Below are 13,972 nucleotides of genomic sequence, written 5' to 3'. Positions count from 1 at the left end.
TGGAATAACTTCCATGGCTCAATCCAGCTTCGCTGCCCCCCACTTCAGTTTTTAAACAGTTTTTCTTTTATTTTCTCTCTGTCTTCTCCTTCCAGCAATTGTATTACACATGTGTTGGTGCATTTAATTGTGCACCATATATGTATGAGACTTTATTTTTCTTTATTCTATTTTCTGTCTGTTCTTTAGATCGCATTATTTCTATCAATCTTCAATTTGTTAATTCTTTTTTTTCTGCCAGTTCAAATCTACTGTTGAGCCCCCCTAGTGATGATGATTTTTATATTTGTTTTTGTAGTTTCCAACTCCAAAATTTTTATTTGCTTCTCTTTTTAATTTCAGTCTCTTCTTTTGATATTCTCTATTTGATATTACATGTCATCATACCTTCCTTTACTTCTTTAGTCATGCTTTCCTTAGTTTTTGAAGACATTGATAACAGCAATTTGGAATTAGTGTTCTATTAAATCTAATAAGTGGTCACTTTAACATGTGTTTCCGTGGCCCAGTTCTTTTCATGTTTCATCATTTTTAAGGCTGAAAACTAGACATTTTAGAATATATATTTTGTAGCAGCTGAATACTGGTCCCATCTCCCACAGGATCATTAATGGTATTGGTTAATTTTTTAACTGACTAGCTAGCTTATTTTAGTGATAGCTACCTCCTCCCCACAAAAGACTCCACACACAAAGTGTGAAGCGTCTGATGTTACTTCTCAGGGGACATAGCCTTGGGCATGCCCACAGTCAATCTGGGATGAGAGTGGCTTTGGTAGGATTACTTTTGATTCTCTCTTTCCACACCCACAGCCAGATATTGGATTCTGCTGATTCCAGTTCTATAGGAGGCATAAATTGCTCCTCAGACCAATTCAATCAAATGTAGGCTCCTTTGAAGTGATAGTTCCTTAGGTCAATGTTTAAGATTTATTCTGTCCGCACAAGGGATCCTCCCAGCTGTCCCTTTCCCCTGTTTTTACTACCAAATTAGCAGGCCTAGTTTGGCAGTATCTGTATCTCCAGTGGATCTACCAATCTACTCCCAATTGCCTTTCACCACAATCTGCCCTGTTTTTCATTGATCCCTTGGCTTGATCTTCTTCATACTTTATTGAAAATGAAATCAGTTCCTTTGGGAAGAGATTAAGAGCTGTTTTAAGCCCAGCTATCTTCTCCCTTCAGGCAAAATCTCGGAACCATGGCTCTGTAACTGGAGGTGGGGATAGCGTTGCATTTTTCTCTGCAAACCACCCGCACGTTAGGAGTTACGTGCGAGAAGAGATAGGGGACCATAGCTTTAGGTCTTCTTGGCTTGCTTCTGCCAGCACTGAGCAACCATTTTAAAGCTAAGGCAAGGACAATTTCACACCCATGTAGAGCCTCTGTCCTGTGAGTGGTTGCTGGACAGAAGAGGGATCCCCCTGCTCCTCTCAGCTGCACTTGCCCAAAACTTAGCTTCAGCAGCATGTACTGGGGGCAGGATGAGAAATGTTGATGTCCTACCCCTCCCAGAAAAGTAGCTCTCTAACTGGGAGCTGGGTAAGTTGAGAGCCTTGTATTCTTAGCTGTGCCAATGAGGAGTAGGGTTTCTGTCTTACTGAGTGGAGAAGGAAGAGGGAGTGAAGGGGTCTTGGTTCAGACGCCACAGATTACAGCCTTTCTTACTGAATTTAGTATTACTGAACAGATTTTTATTCATTTGCTCTATGCCCTTAGGATAATTTCCAGAGAATTAAAATAGTTGATTTTTACAACTTTTACTCATTTTCCTGGAGGAGTGAGTCTATGGAGCTCTCATGTTTTCATGCTGGAACAATGTTTGCTTTAAGTTCTATTTTGCCCATTATTACTATAGACACTCCAGGTCTCTGTTACCGTTTGCATGGTATGTCTTTCTTGACCTTTTGCTCCCAGTCTGTTTGTGTCTTTGAACTAATGTTTATATTTTTTCTAATCTGTTTGTATTCCTTTTGTCAACCTCTGCCTTTTGATTGGAGTGTTTAATCCATTTAAACTTTACGTCATCTTTGATACAGTAGGATTTATATCTACCATTTGGGTACCTGTTTTCTATGTCTTACGTCTTCATTCCTTTATTTCTCCATTACTTCCTGGTTTTGCATTGTATATTTATTTTTAGTATAAATTTTTTATTTCTTCTTCTATCTTCTACCTTATTTTTCTTATTTTCTTAGTTACCCTGAAGATTACATATATGTAGTTACTTGTGCTGGTGCTTTTTATTTCTTATGGTTTTGAGTTAATTTCTAGTGTCCTTTTACTTCAGCCTGAAGGACTCCCATTAGTATTTTTTTTTTTAAAGATTTTATTTATTTGACAGAGAGAGAGATAGTGAAAGTAGAACACAAACAGGGGGAGTGGGAGAGGGAGAAGCAGGCTTCCCTCCGAGCAGGGAGCCCGATGCGGGGCTCGATCCCAGGACCCTGACATTTATCGACTGAGCCACCCAGGTGCCCCTCCCATTAGTATTTCTTGTAGGGCAGTTCTGCTAGCAATGAATCTTTTTCAGTTTTTCTTTATTTGTTAATTTCTCCTTCATTTTTGAAGGACAGCTTTGCTGTATACAGTGTTCTTTATTGACAGCCTTCTTTCAGCACACTGACTATATCATCCCATTGCCTTCTGTCCTCTAGGGTTTCAGATGGGAATTCAACTGTTCAATTTTACTATGGAGCGACATAGGTGTTGAGTGAATTTTGTCTTGCTGCTTACCGTGCCTTGGCTTACTGAGAGTTTGACTATTATTTTCTAGTTTTGGATTGCCTTGGGTTTATTCTGAATAACATTTTTTTAGACTTCTTGGATGTGTAAATTAATATTTCTCCCCAAACTTGGGAATTTTTCATCATTTATTTCTTCGCATTTTCTTTCTGCCTCTTTCTTTCTTATCTTTTCAGGATTCTGATTAGGCTTGTGTTTTTTTTTGTTTTTGTTTTTTTTTTAATAGGCTTGTGTTTGTATGCTTAATGGTGTCTCACAGGTTTCTGAGGCTGTGTTAATTTTTTGTCATTATTTTCTCTTTCTGTTCTTTAGAGAGAATCATTTTATCTGGCCCATTGTCAGGTACACTGGTTTTTTCTTTTGCCACTGCAAACCTGCTGTTTAGTCCCTCTAGTGATTTTTTATTTCAGATATCGTGCTTTTTAAGTCCAAAATTTATAATTGGTTCTTTTGAATGATTTCTCTCTGTATTAGTATTCTTTATTTGGTGGGACATCATTGTCTCTCATAGACAGGGTTGAAGACCTTTCACGTAGTTTGGGGATCTAGCAAGCTATTTCAACACCTCTTATAGGCCTCTTGTTCCCTAGATCTTCCTTTGATGTTTTGGCAAGCTCTTGTTTGATCCAACTGCTGTAGGAACCTCAGTACAATTGCTACTGATTGTTTTCAGCAAACATCCTGGTTATTGCTGTTTTCCTTTGAGTCAGGTCAGTAAAGACAACACCTTGCAAACTGAATTTTTCTAGGGAGCTGTGAGACAGATGAAAAAGTAACAATACGCAGGGATGGGACTTTTTTTGATGAGCTCCAGTCTCGGTCTGTGCCCTCATGTGGCTTAAGTCTGCCAGATTTTACAACTACCTTAGTTGCAAGGCTGCTGGTTTTCAAGGCTACTACAGAGCAGTGGAAAGATGGGAATTACAACATAATAAAAGTTACAAGGCCACAAACTCTGCTGTTCTTATCATCAAGGTGTGTGTGTGTTTTTTTTTTTAATAAACACTCCTCAAATTGTTGCAAGCCTTTCATTAATTAACCAGAGCTCTGAAAAAGTTAATTTTTACAATCTTTTCCAGTGTTTTTATTGCTTTTATAGGGTACTGAATGTGTGATGGTTCTAACTCTGCCATTTCTTGCCTTTCTTTTTCTGGTAGCCTGGTTTTATTATTTGAAGAATAGTTTTTGTTTTAGATTAGACTCTTCCTTCTCAAAGTATGGTCCTTGAATCAGCAAAATCAGCATCACCTGGGAGCTTGTTGGACAGAGTGTCAGGCCCACCCCAATCCATTTGAGTCAGAATCTGCATTTAACATCTCCAGGGGATTTTTTTGTACATTAATGTTAGAGCCTTGCTGGTCTAAGCCAAGATTGTTCAAAGTTTAATCCATATATAAGCTATTTAAAAAGCATCTGGAGAGCTTGTTTTAAACAGAGGCTCCTGGCACCCTTGCCAGACTTAAGTAAGTCAGAATTCATGCAAATAGAGCTTGGAAATATACATTTTGACCAAGCACTGCAGATGTTTATAATACACACTGAAGTGTGAAAACCGCCAATTTAGAAGCTACAGTAATCAAATAGGATTTTTTTCCATTTTAATGGCAGTTTGTATTTCATTTTTATAGTTAATATTTCTCTTTTAAGGAGGACATCTTCAATGTAATTAAGCAGGGACTTTTCAAATGCTATTTTATCTCAAAATGGTACATGCACCGTATACAAAAAACCTAATATTTACTTTATTGGTTTAGTCTTTTTATTTGTGTGTAAAATTGTATTATCCTTGTGACTGTTTTTTAGCCAGAACAAATTATGACCCATATAAATTGCCCTGAAGATTCACCTTGGATTTATTGAAATATAAAGAAACATAGTAAATTTTTTCTGCCTCATAATTTTATGAGATTTGAATGAGAATTTAGTGCCTTAATTTAAATTAAAATTACCCTCTAGAGAGGAATTCTTCCTACATTTGCCTAACTATAACTTTAAAATGATATAAGCAAATCTGGTAGTCTGATACATGTCTTACATAGTTCATAGTTTACATTTTCCTACAGTTAATTTTGTCTGTTTAAAAATTTTTAGTATTTAATATTAATATAATTCCTTACAATCCTTATATGAAACTATCAGAACTACCAACTTAAAATAAAAGGACAGAAAGTGACATTAGTTTTGTCAGTGAGCAAGAATTCCTGTCCCCTTTAAGGGTCCTTCTAGCTGGACTAAGAATCACATTGACATGAAACAGATTAACAGGAGAAAATCAAATTTAATAGTGTAAGTATGAGGAATCCACCCAGACAAGGAAATTCCAAAGACAGGCAAAATGAGGTATATATGTCATACTGAACTAAGGAGAAGGGGGTAGGAGTCTGGGAATTTAGAGGAAAGGAATGCAGCTCACAGGGGGAGAAGAAAAGCAGATGTTTGGTGATTAGACATTTGCCCTGCCCTATAGATGGGTCACTCAGATAAAATTTATTTCTGCTAATAACCCTTATTCTGGGAAAGACCCCAATTTAGATTATTCTTTATAATTAAGGGAGAGGCAGAAGTTTCTTTTGAGGCCACAGGGTCTTGATTGCCTTCAGCTTAAAATAATCTGCACGCCAAAGTGGGACATTTTGGGAGCAGAGGCTATCCTGAACCCCTTCAACATTGAAACATTAGGATGTATGAATGTGTTACATTTTAGTTTTGTATGCAGTTGGATGTGTGTTTGTGTTTCAATACTAAAGCATTTGATTTTTATTATTGATCTGTCTTTTTATTGTAAAGCTCGTATTATGAGATTAATAACTATTACATAATAAAGATTTATTTTATTTTTTTTTAATTTAATAAGGATTTATTTTAATAAATTTTTGGGAAGGAAGAAATTTTCTCTGCTCTTCAAGATCATTTTCTAGCTGAACTAAGAATCTAATTAGCTGAGACAGATTAACAGGAGAAAATCAAATTTACTTTCTTACATAAGGGAATTCACACACATGTGAAATTCCAAAGACAGTGAAGCAACATGAGACTTAGATGAGCTAAGAAGAAAGATAGGAGTGTGAGGATACAAAGGGGAGGAAGACCATTAGCAACAAAGTGAGAGGAGATGTCTGGAAAACAGAGGTTGTCCTATTATGCAGATATTTTTCTTAGGTAAAGAGGAATCTCTGTTAATAGCTCTTTTCCTGGTACAGGATCTGTTTTCCAATGAAAATTTAGTAAGTTGAGAGGAAGATGAAGAGCTTGACCTGAATCTGCTAGTTTTTGATTGCTTTTAACTCAAAATAATCTTCACACCAAAGTGGCCCATCTTGGTGTAGCCTGCATTTGGCCCCTACAAAATCAAGTTTGAATAAATCTGTTATTAATATTATACAGATTCTCTTCAACTCTACACATAGAATTAGGCATTCCTGACATGACTCTTCATGACATCTTTCATCCACATCTAGAGGATCATTTCCACACTATCCTCCACTATAATGTGGGCAACCTAAGGCAGAGAGGATAACAGATTCATGCTTGTATTTCCAGCACCTAGTCCCACCTATAACATATAATGGAGTCTCCATAACTGTTTCCTGAATGAATGAGCATTATCTTATAAGAAGGACTGAACTGCTTTGTAATTCCTGAAGATGGCATAATTACTAATGCACTGATTAGCTAAGTATCCATTTCTCATCTCCAGTCCTGAAAGAAACATTCTCTTTTTTGAAAATAAGGTTAGAAATTATGAAATGTATACAGCTCTGACAATACATTGAGACCAGTATATGATTCCATTGTTTCTAGAATATAATTGGGCAGTCATTTATGTTCTCAATTTCCTTGCTATAAGAATTTAGTATTGCCTTTCCATATAATAGAATATTATTTTTTACATATTCCAAGTCTTTCCCTTTTTTTTTTTTTTTTTTTTTATCACTACACCCAGCATGTGGCTTGAACTCACAACCCTGAGATCAAGGGTTGTATGCTCTACCAACTGAACCAGTCAAGCGGCCTGATCTTTCCCTTTTTGAAAACATATGTTTTGAGATGCAGAATGAGAACATGTGGATTTTTAAACTGTAATTTATTCTGATTCTAATTATATTTTATGATGATGGAAAAAAATTTAAAAGAATGTTTTGTGGTCATTTGAATTTTGTTATAGTAGAATTCAAAATAATCCTTTTTTCATTTATTTTAGTGTCAGGTTGGTGGAATCCTCAACATTTATCTCTTTGCCATCTCAATTAACAGAATCTGGACAATTCATTAACCACATGAACCATGGGTAAATGTGAATATATTTTATGCTCATAATTTTCTCAGGAAAAATTCTAAGAAATTAGCATTCATTTAAACTTGTTATTAATTCTACAGTAGTTTTCATTTATTTGAAATATTTAATTCATATTCTATATAAAATTTATATTATTCACAGTTATTCTATTCTCTTATGTGTTGCTAGGCTATGTGCATGAAAATTGAATAAATCTGCACTTGATTAAATACAGTGGATTCTCATTATTTGTGATAGTTATGGTCCATAAAATTGTGGCACTCAATGAATGAATACTGAACCATTATTCCTAGAAGAAATATTTGTAATCACATAGATTATAATTGGGAATCCTAAAACAACCCATCCTGGTAGATTCTGGTTTCTTCACATAGAGAAAATAAGGTTCTGTAGTGTTAGTTGTATGAGGCTGACCCACTAAAAGGTGCCAACAAATTGTTTCAAATTCTGCCCACCTGGCCCCAGAGGTGGAGCTTTTTGAACATTTGTACTTCTGTACTGCCTCCTACCGTCTCCCTCCTCTGATCATGGTCATCTACCTATGAGAACTGAAGCAGAAAGGCCCAGCGTCACCTTGTTTGAGCTTAACTGGGAACTGTGTGACCATTGACTGGAACTTTTTGCCACTCTGCACATGTCCACGAACAACAGGGGAAGCTCCGTGAGTATGGATTTGGGGGTTACAAATCAATTTTAGTGAGGAGACAAATTTGCAAATAACCAGAATTTGTGGATAATGAGGATCAACTGTATTTAGGCTTATTCCACCTACATACATTATGAGGTCTGTATTTAGTTTTGAAAGAAACTTTGACTTTGGAATACAGAAGCAGAATTTTTAAAAGTTAGATTGTTTTATATTTCTGATCTATTTTAAACTATAGAATAACTATTTAATGTGAAAGAGAATAAAAACAACATTGCCAACATTAAAGAAAATCAGGCAGAAAGAAAATAATGCAAGCATGTATTAGTGAAATGCATGCATATTTTTTTGTTATTTTTTTATTATGTTATATTAATCACCATACATTACATCATTAGTTTTTGATGTAGTGTATGTAGTGTTCCATGATTCATTGTTTGCGTATAACACCCAGTGCTCCATGCAGTACGTGCCCTCTAATACCCATCACCAGGCTAACCCATCCCCCCACCCCCCTCCCCTCTAGAACCCTCAGTTTGTTTCTCAGAGTCCATAGTCTCTCATGGTTCGTCTCCCCCTCCGATTCCCCCCGCCTTCATTTTTCCAGACCTTTACCTCTGAAACAAATAATACATTATATGCAAGAATGCATGAATATGTTGACCATTACTATAACAACTACTTCATAGCTACCATGTTGTTAGTTTATTTTATACCTTTGTCTCTGTGTAATGATTGACAATGACAGTGTCATCCTTTTAGATGCAAAATTGTGTCAGGAGTCAGGGATTTGGCAATTTTGAAACCATAGGAATAACCAATGTTAAAGTCATCAGAAACTCTTAAAGTGATTTGTGCAGATCTTGCTAAGATTAAAAAGAATATAGTTTATTTTCCAAAAGTGAATTTCTATTTAAGCCAATAGTTTTATGAGATTATAAGGATTACATTTATTATGCTTGATTTCTTCATTGGTTGTTCTGTAAGAAAAAATGTTAAAGGAGCACACCATTTTTGTCTCACAGCATTTGTTTTATTGAATGCTAATTACATGCTTAACTAAGGCGTTTGAAATCTTCCTTTTACATTTTGCTTTAATGAACAATAAAATAATGAATTAATACCTTGAGCGATAAAGCATCATTATAGATACCATAAGAATAGAGTATTGTAGGTATTTTATGTTAATTTCTTTGTATTATGAAGTGCTGGTATTGCTAAAAATTCTTCAGTAAACACTTCTCCTAAGTTTTTATCTTTTCAGTCCCTTGCTTCTTGATTAAGCAGCTGTCTGGCATGATAGATTTTTCCTGAATGGCCTTGAAATAATTTCTCCACATTAACTGCAAATAATTTATAGTATCATATATTAAACTGGAGTCAGATCTCAAAGTATTGCTATAGGTATTTGTGAGCATAAGTAACTCAAAATTGGATCAGCTTAATAAGCAGCAAAATTGAGCCTGCTTTCTCTCTTTTCTTAAAGGTTTATTTATTTATTTTAGAGAGAGAAAGAGCATGAATGAATGGGGGAGGGGCAGAGGGAGAGGGAGAGAGAGAGAATCCCAAGCAGAAATCCCACTGAGCATGGAGCCCGGTGTGGGGCTAGATCTCATGACCCTGAGACCATGACCTGAGCCGAAATCAAGAGTCAGACGCTTAACTGACTGAGCCACCCAGGTGCTCCAAGTCTGCTTTCTTAATTTGGAATGCAATATAGGAATTCTATATCCCAAATTTTAACATGTTTTTCTTCATATAATATTCTGGAATGGTTTTGATTAGATCCAAAGTTTCATAATTACTGAAGCTATAGTTACAGATATCTTTTTTATGTTATGCTTCTCAAATCTAAACCGTAATGGAAATAAACAAGTATTAAGACATTTGTAATTTAATTTTGGTTGGAAAGGACACTTTGCAAGTACTCATCCAAAATAATTGCCAACTCAGCATGCAGTACAGCTGAAGAAGTGTGTCTGTCATGGTCTCAAACATTATTGATCATTCTTTCTCCTATAGTCTCTTCCATTCATACTTATAATACTTTACTTTCTTAGTTCCTTGCTGAAGGCTTCCTTTGATAAAAGTAACATAAAGATATAGTGATACTGAGTATTGGTCAGGGAGAACAGGATCCAACATAGAGTAGTTAGGCTTCTATAGATTAACTCTCAAAGAATGATTCAGAGCCGTTTGTTTAACGGATTGAGGATTTACTCCTTTGCACCTCTCTGAAGACTGTCTATCAGATCAAAGGTGACAGTGGAACTTAAAAAGGCAAAGGCTACAGTTTTTCAAGGAAAAGAGATGGTCCCTGGTTTGTCACGTCAGCACTGTTCTGGGCTGAATGCTGAGCCCCAAATTCATATGTTGGGTTGAAATAGAACAGTCTTAAGTTTACCCCAAAGGCTGTTTTTCTGACAGTTCTTAAGAGATGTATTAGAATACTTATTATGGCTCTTTTGGGGAGTCCTGACTGCTTGCTGTGTAACACCTCCAGGCTCTAGTTTATGTAGCAGGCAAATCTTTATTCACTTTCTCAAGGATCAACTAAAGTATCCAGAACTCCAACAATCAAATCCACTTTATAGGCAGCAGAAAGGAGGAAGCACAATAAGAGTGTGCCCTTTCTTTCTCCGTTAGGGAAACTTCCCAGAAATACCACACAGCACTTTTGCTTATAGCCAGTGGGCCAAATCTAGCTGGAAGGATGACTGAGAAACCACCCTTCTCCACATACACATCACAATAAAAGGAGGGTTTTGTCAGTGAGGAGGGAAGGGCCCATGGATACTGGGATAGGCAATCAACAGGTTCCCCCCTGAGGGGACACAAAAGAAAGTTTTATTTCGACTAGCACAAAGTTACCTAGTATTTCATCAGTCTGGCTTCATTGGCATGTTGAGGCCTTTTGATCTTTAAATATGTCTTAATGAAATAATACTTAGTAATGTTACACACCCTGTTTTTCTTAAAGCTCTTCTTAATGTTTGTCTCATATAGATTTCCAGATACAAATAAAATTTAAGAACATGCATTCTTAATCATGACCAAAATGGAAGTCTGGCGTAGTACCTCTATGATTAATAACTTTTGTATGTAACATACCATACAATAAGCATTACACTGTCTCAGTAACACCCATTCTGGTCTCTAGGTCTAATCAGCAAGATAACATAAGAGAACAAGAAAAGGTTAAAGAAAATTACTCCATAAAGTATCAGTAATCTCTTTTTAGAGCTCTTAACAAATATCCCTGTTTTATTCTTTTTAGGCATGTGGTAATGTACTTCCCCAGTTGAAGTTATGTGTGAACATATAACTTAGCCAGTGGCATGTGAGGAAAAGTGCTAAGTGTTTTCTCCAAGGGCTAGCTTTAAGATCCAGTGAACGATTTTTCTTGTTCCTTTTCCCTCATACAATTACTAAGGAAGTATATATAGAAATGGAGTTCCCTTCACCAAGGATCTTTGAGTGCATCCTCTCCACCTAGGATGGACATGTAACATGAGCATGAAGTAAACGATTGTGCTAATCCACTGAGATATGGGGTGTTACTGCGGCATGACCTAGCATATGCTGACTGATACTCCTCCTCAGATCACTTCAGTCAGGATCTCCCCAAAGAACATTCTCTTCTCAAATGAGCAGTACAGTGCTGAAATTATCTTTCAGGTGGCATAAAAAAAGGTAAAGTTTCCTATTAAAATTTTTAAAAATGCCTCTATAAACTGCTCTTCTTAAGCAAGAGCTTCTTTCATTAGCTATTCTCCAAGAAAATACATAAAGAAAAGAGAAAGACACATATAAAACAGCACATTTGAAACCACATGGATGATAAAACTTTATATTCATCACACATTTTACTTTCCTGGAAAATGATCCGTGAACATAAGCAAGAGCAGTTAAGACCTTTTTATTCTAATTAAATCCAAAGGATTACCAGAAAGGATCAGGACAGGACACTGATTTTAGCCACACTTTAAAATTAAATGATGGGTCAGTGGTGCTCAGAAATGAGCACTATGTAAATAATTTCCTACAGTAATATGACTTGCTGTTTTTTCAGCAACATTGAATTATTTATCATTTAATAAATTCTTACTAAGTGGCTCCTCAGGCAGTGTTCTTAGTACCATAGAAATATCAAATAAATAAGTCATAGATCTGGTTCTCAAGGAGCCAACCATCAAGTAGCGAAGAAAGAAAATCTACACAAGTGGAGGCAATTGTACAGAGCAGAATGCATTCAGTAATATATGTTGTACCAAAAAAAAAAAAAAAAAAAAGTTCTGTGAGCTCATTGGCAAGGAATATTACTATCTAGATATAGAGATCTTCCTGGGCTTCTCCTTTCTCTTTTCTTTATGTATTTTCTTGGAGAATAGCTAATGAAAGTACCTTTTGAATAAATCACAGTTGCCTTATTCTCAAAGAGACCCTCAAACCCAGAAATACTGAGTTACCTACACTTTTTATGGTAAAGACGGATAGAAAAAAAAATGCAGACCTAGAAAGAGAAGACATTTAAAGAGAATAATGAGGTACTAAGCACTTTTTTCTCACACGTATGCTATACTCTGCTGTTCTTTATCATATACAAATTGGGATCAGAAATGTGAGTAAGATTTTGATGGCCCGAATCTAGAGCAGGGGAGAACTTTCCTATAAGTATAAAAGGAACGTGGGAAGAAGGAATTGCTGAAGCAGTGAAGGAGGGGACAGGCAAGGGGAAATACAAGACATATGTTTATGCATATGGATTATGGAAGAATGTGAATGAAAGTTGAAAAGGTGTTGAAGTGTTTATCCTTCTGCTTTGTCATTATTTCCTGTAGACTTACTTTGTATGACAGACTATATCCTGTGAGCTTAGGGGCTTTGTCAGTTATCCTTGTCTCCCAGAGTAGCTTGGCCCAGAGTAACCACCCAAATGAAAGAAGGCCCTGGTAGAGATATTTTTCTGAGTCTTGATTCTTGCTAACAACCCAGAAAAGCTGGATTCTGCATGGCCATGATTTTAAGATATTTCACTTTTACTACACTGAATAATTGGTGACACTTAGAATTAGGCAAATCTTCAAGGAACACAGAGCGAATCAGAAGCCAGATGTATGTACTAAGAGTCACAGTCTGCCATGATCCTCTGCTCTACATGAGAGCTTCATGCGTGTTTTTAATGTCATCATAGTCTTTGCCAGTCTGAGGAAGCCTGTTCTACTTCACAGAATAATGTTTTATAAATACTTAAAATAAGATGCAAGGGTTACAGGGTGTCTTTATCTTCCCAGGCTGCAATAACAAAATAACATCGAAAAAGTGGCCTAAACAACAGAAATTTATTTCCCTTAGCTCTGGAGGTTGGAAGTCCAAGGTCAAGGCAAGATAGTTTTCACTCGGAAGCCTCTTCTCTTGACTTGTAGGTGGCAGCCTTCTTGCTGTGGGCTGACATGACCTCATTGTGCATACATAGAGTGAGCTCCCTGTTGACTTTTCTCATAAGAACACTAATCCTGTTGTATCAGGACCCCACCCTTATGACCTCATTTAGCCTTAATTACCTTCTTATCGGGCCTGTCTCCAAATATAGTCATTTGGAGAATTGGGGCTTTAACATATGACTTTAACGGTGACACAATTCAGTCTACGGCACAGAGGAAACTCATACTCCAGCAGATAATAAAAATTTGTAAAAATTGTTGTATGTTCAAAGACATACTTCTTCATTAACAGAATACACAATAAAAGCTACTGGTGGACATAATAACTACCATACTTTAAAAGTAATTATGAATGTCAATAATAGCTTAAGATATGTACAAGAATTGAAATGTGATATAAACATATCCATGATTATTTGGTGACCAAGTCATATTAAGCTAATGCTACTGTGGTTCAGTTTAAATTGCTATTAAGAGTTAGTGGGAGTCAAGATGGAATTTTTCCCCATTTGAATTCACAAATCTGCTCTGTCCTTGCACTCCAGGTTGGCACACCTTGTTTTACAGACTTCTCAATTGCTCAGGAGCCAAAGAGGTACAAAAAACAGCAAAATCCCACTTTTACTGCCCTCCAGATAGCCACTAGGTCCTTTTTTGAAGAAGCCCTGGACACATGGAAGATGGAGTGAATCTCAAAATTGATCCACTTACATTCCTTCCTGTGATGCATGAAAACTGGTCTTGAACCAGAAAATTCACTCTTTGATTTGGACATGGCTGTGAATGCTTGCCCAAGAGTAGCTTCATTGAAGGCTTATAATAAAGATCTCCCCTCCCTACT

General features: G+C 36.3%; 1 protein-coding gene across 1 annotated transcript in view; it reads left to right on the top strand.

Annotated features, from left to right (window-relative positions):
- The window catches only part of CFAP47 (cilia and flagella associated protein 47), a 495,766-nt gene that overhangs the window by 250,852 nt on the left and 230,942 nt on the right, over positions 1–13,972 (top strand). Inside the window, exon 40 of the mRNA XM_078064042.1 lies at positions 6,946–7,021. Within this exon, the coding sequence (XP_077920168.1) occupies positions 6,946–7,021 (76 nt within the window). The remainder of the gene's footprint in view (positions 1–6,945; positions 7,022–13,972) is intronic.

This window comes from Halichoerus grypus, chromosome X, assembly GCF_964656455.1.
Source record: "Halichoerus grypus chromosome X, mHalGry1.hap1.1, whole genome shotgun sequence".
Lineage (NCBI taxonomy): Eukaryota > Metazoa > Chordata > Mammalia > Carnivora > Phocidae > Halichoerus > Halichoerus grypus.
This window is presented reverse-complemented; position numbering and strand designations above follow the sequence as displayed.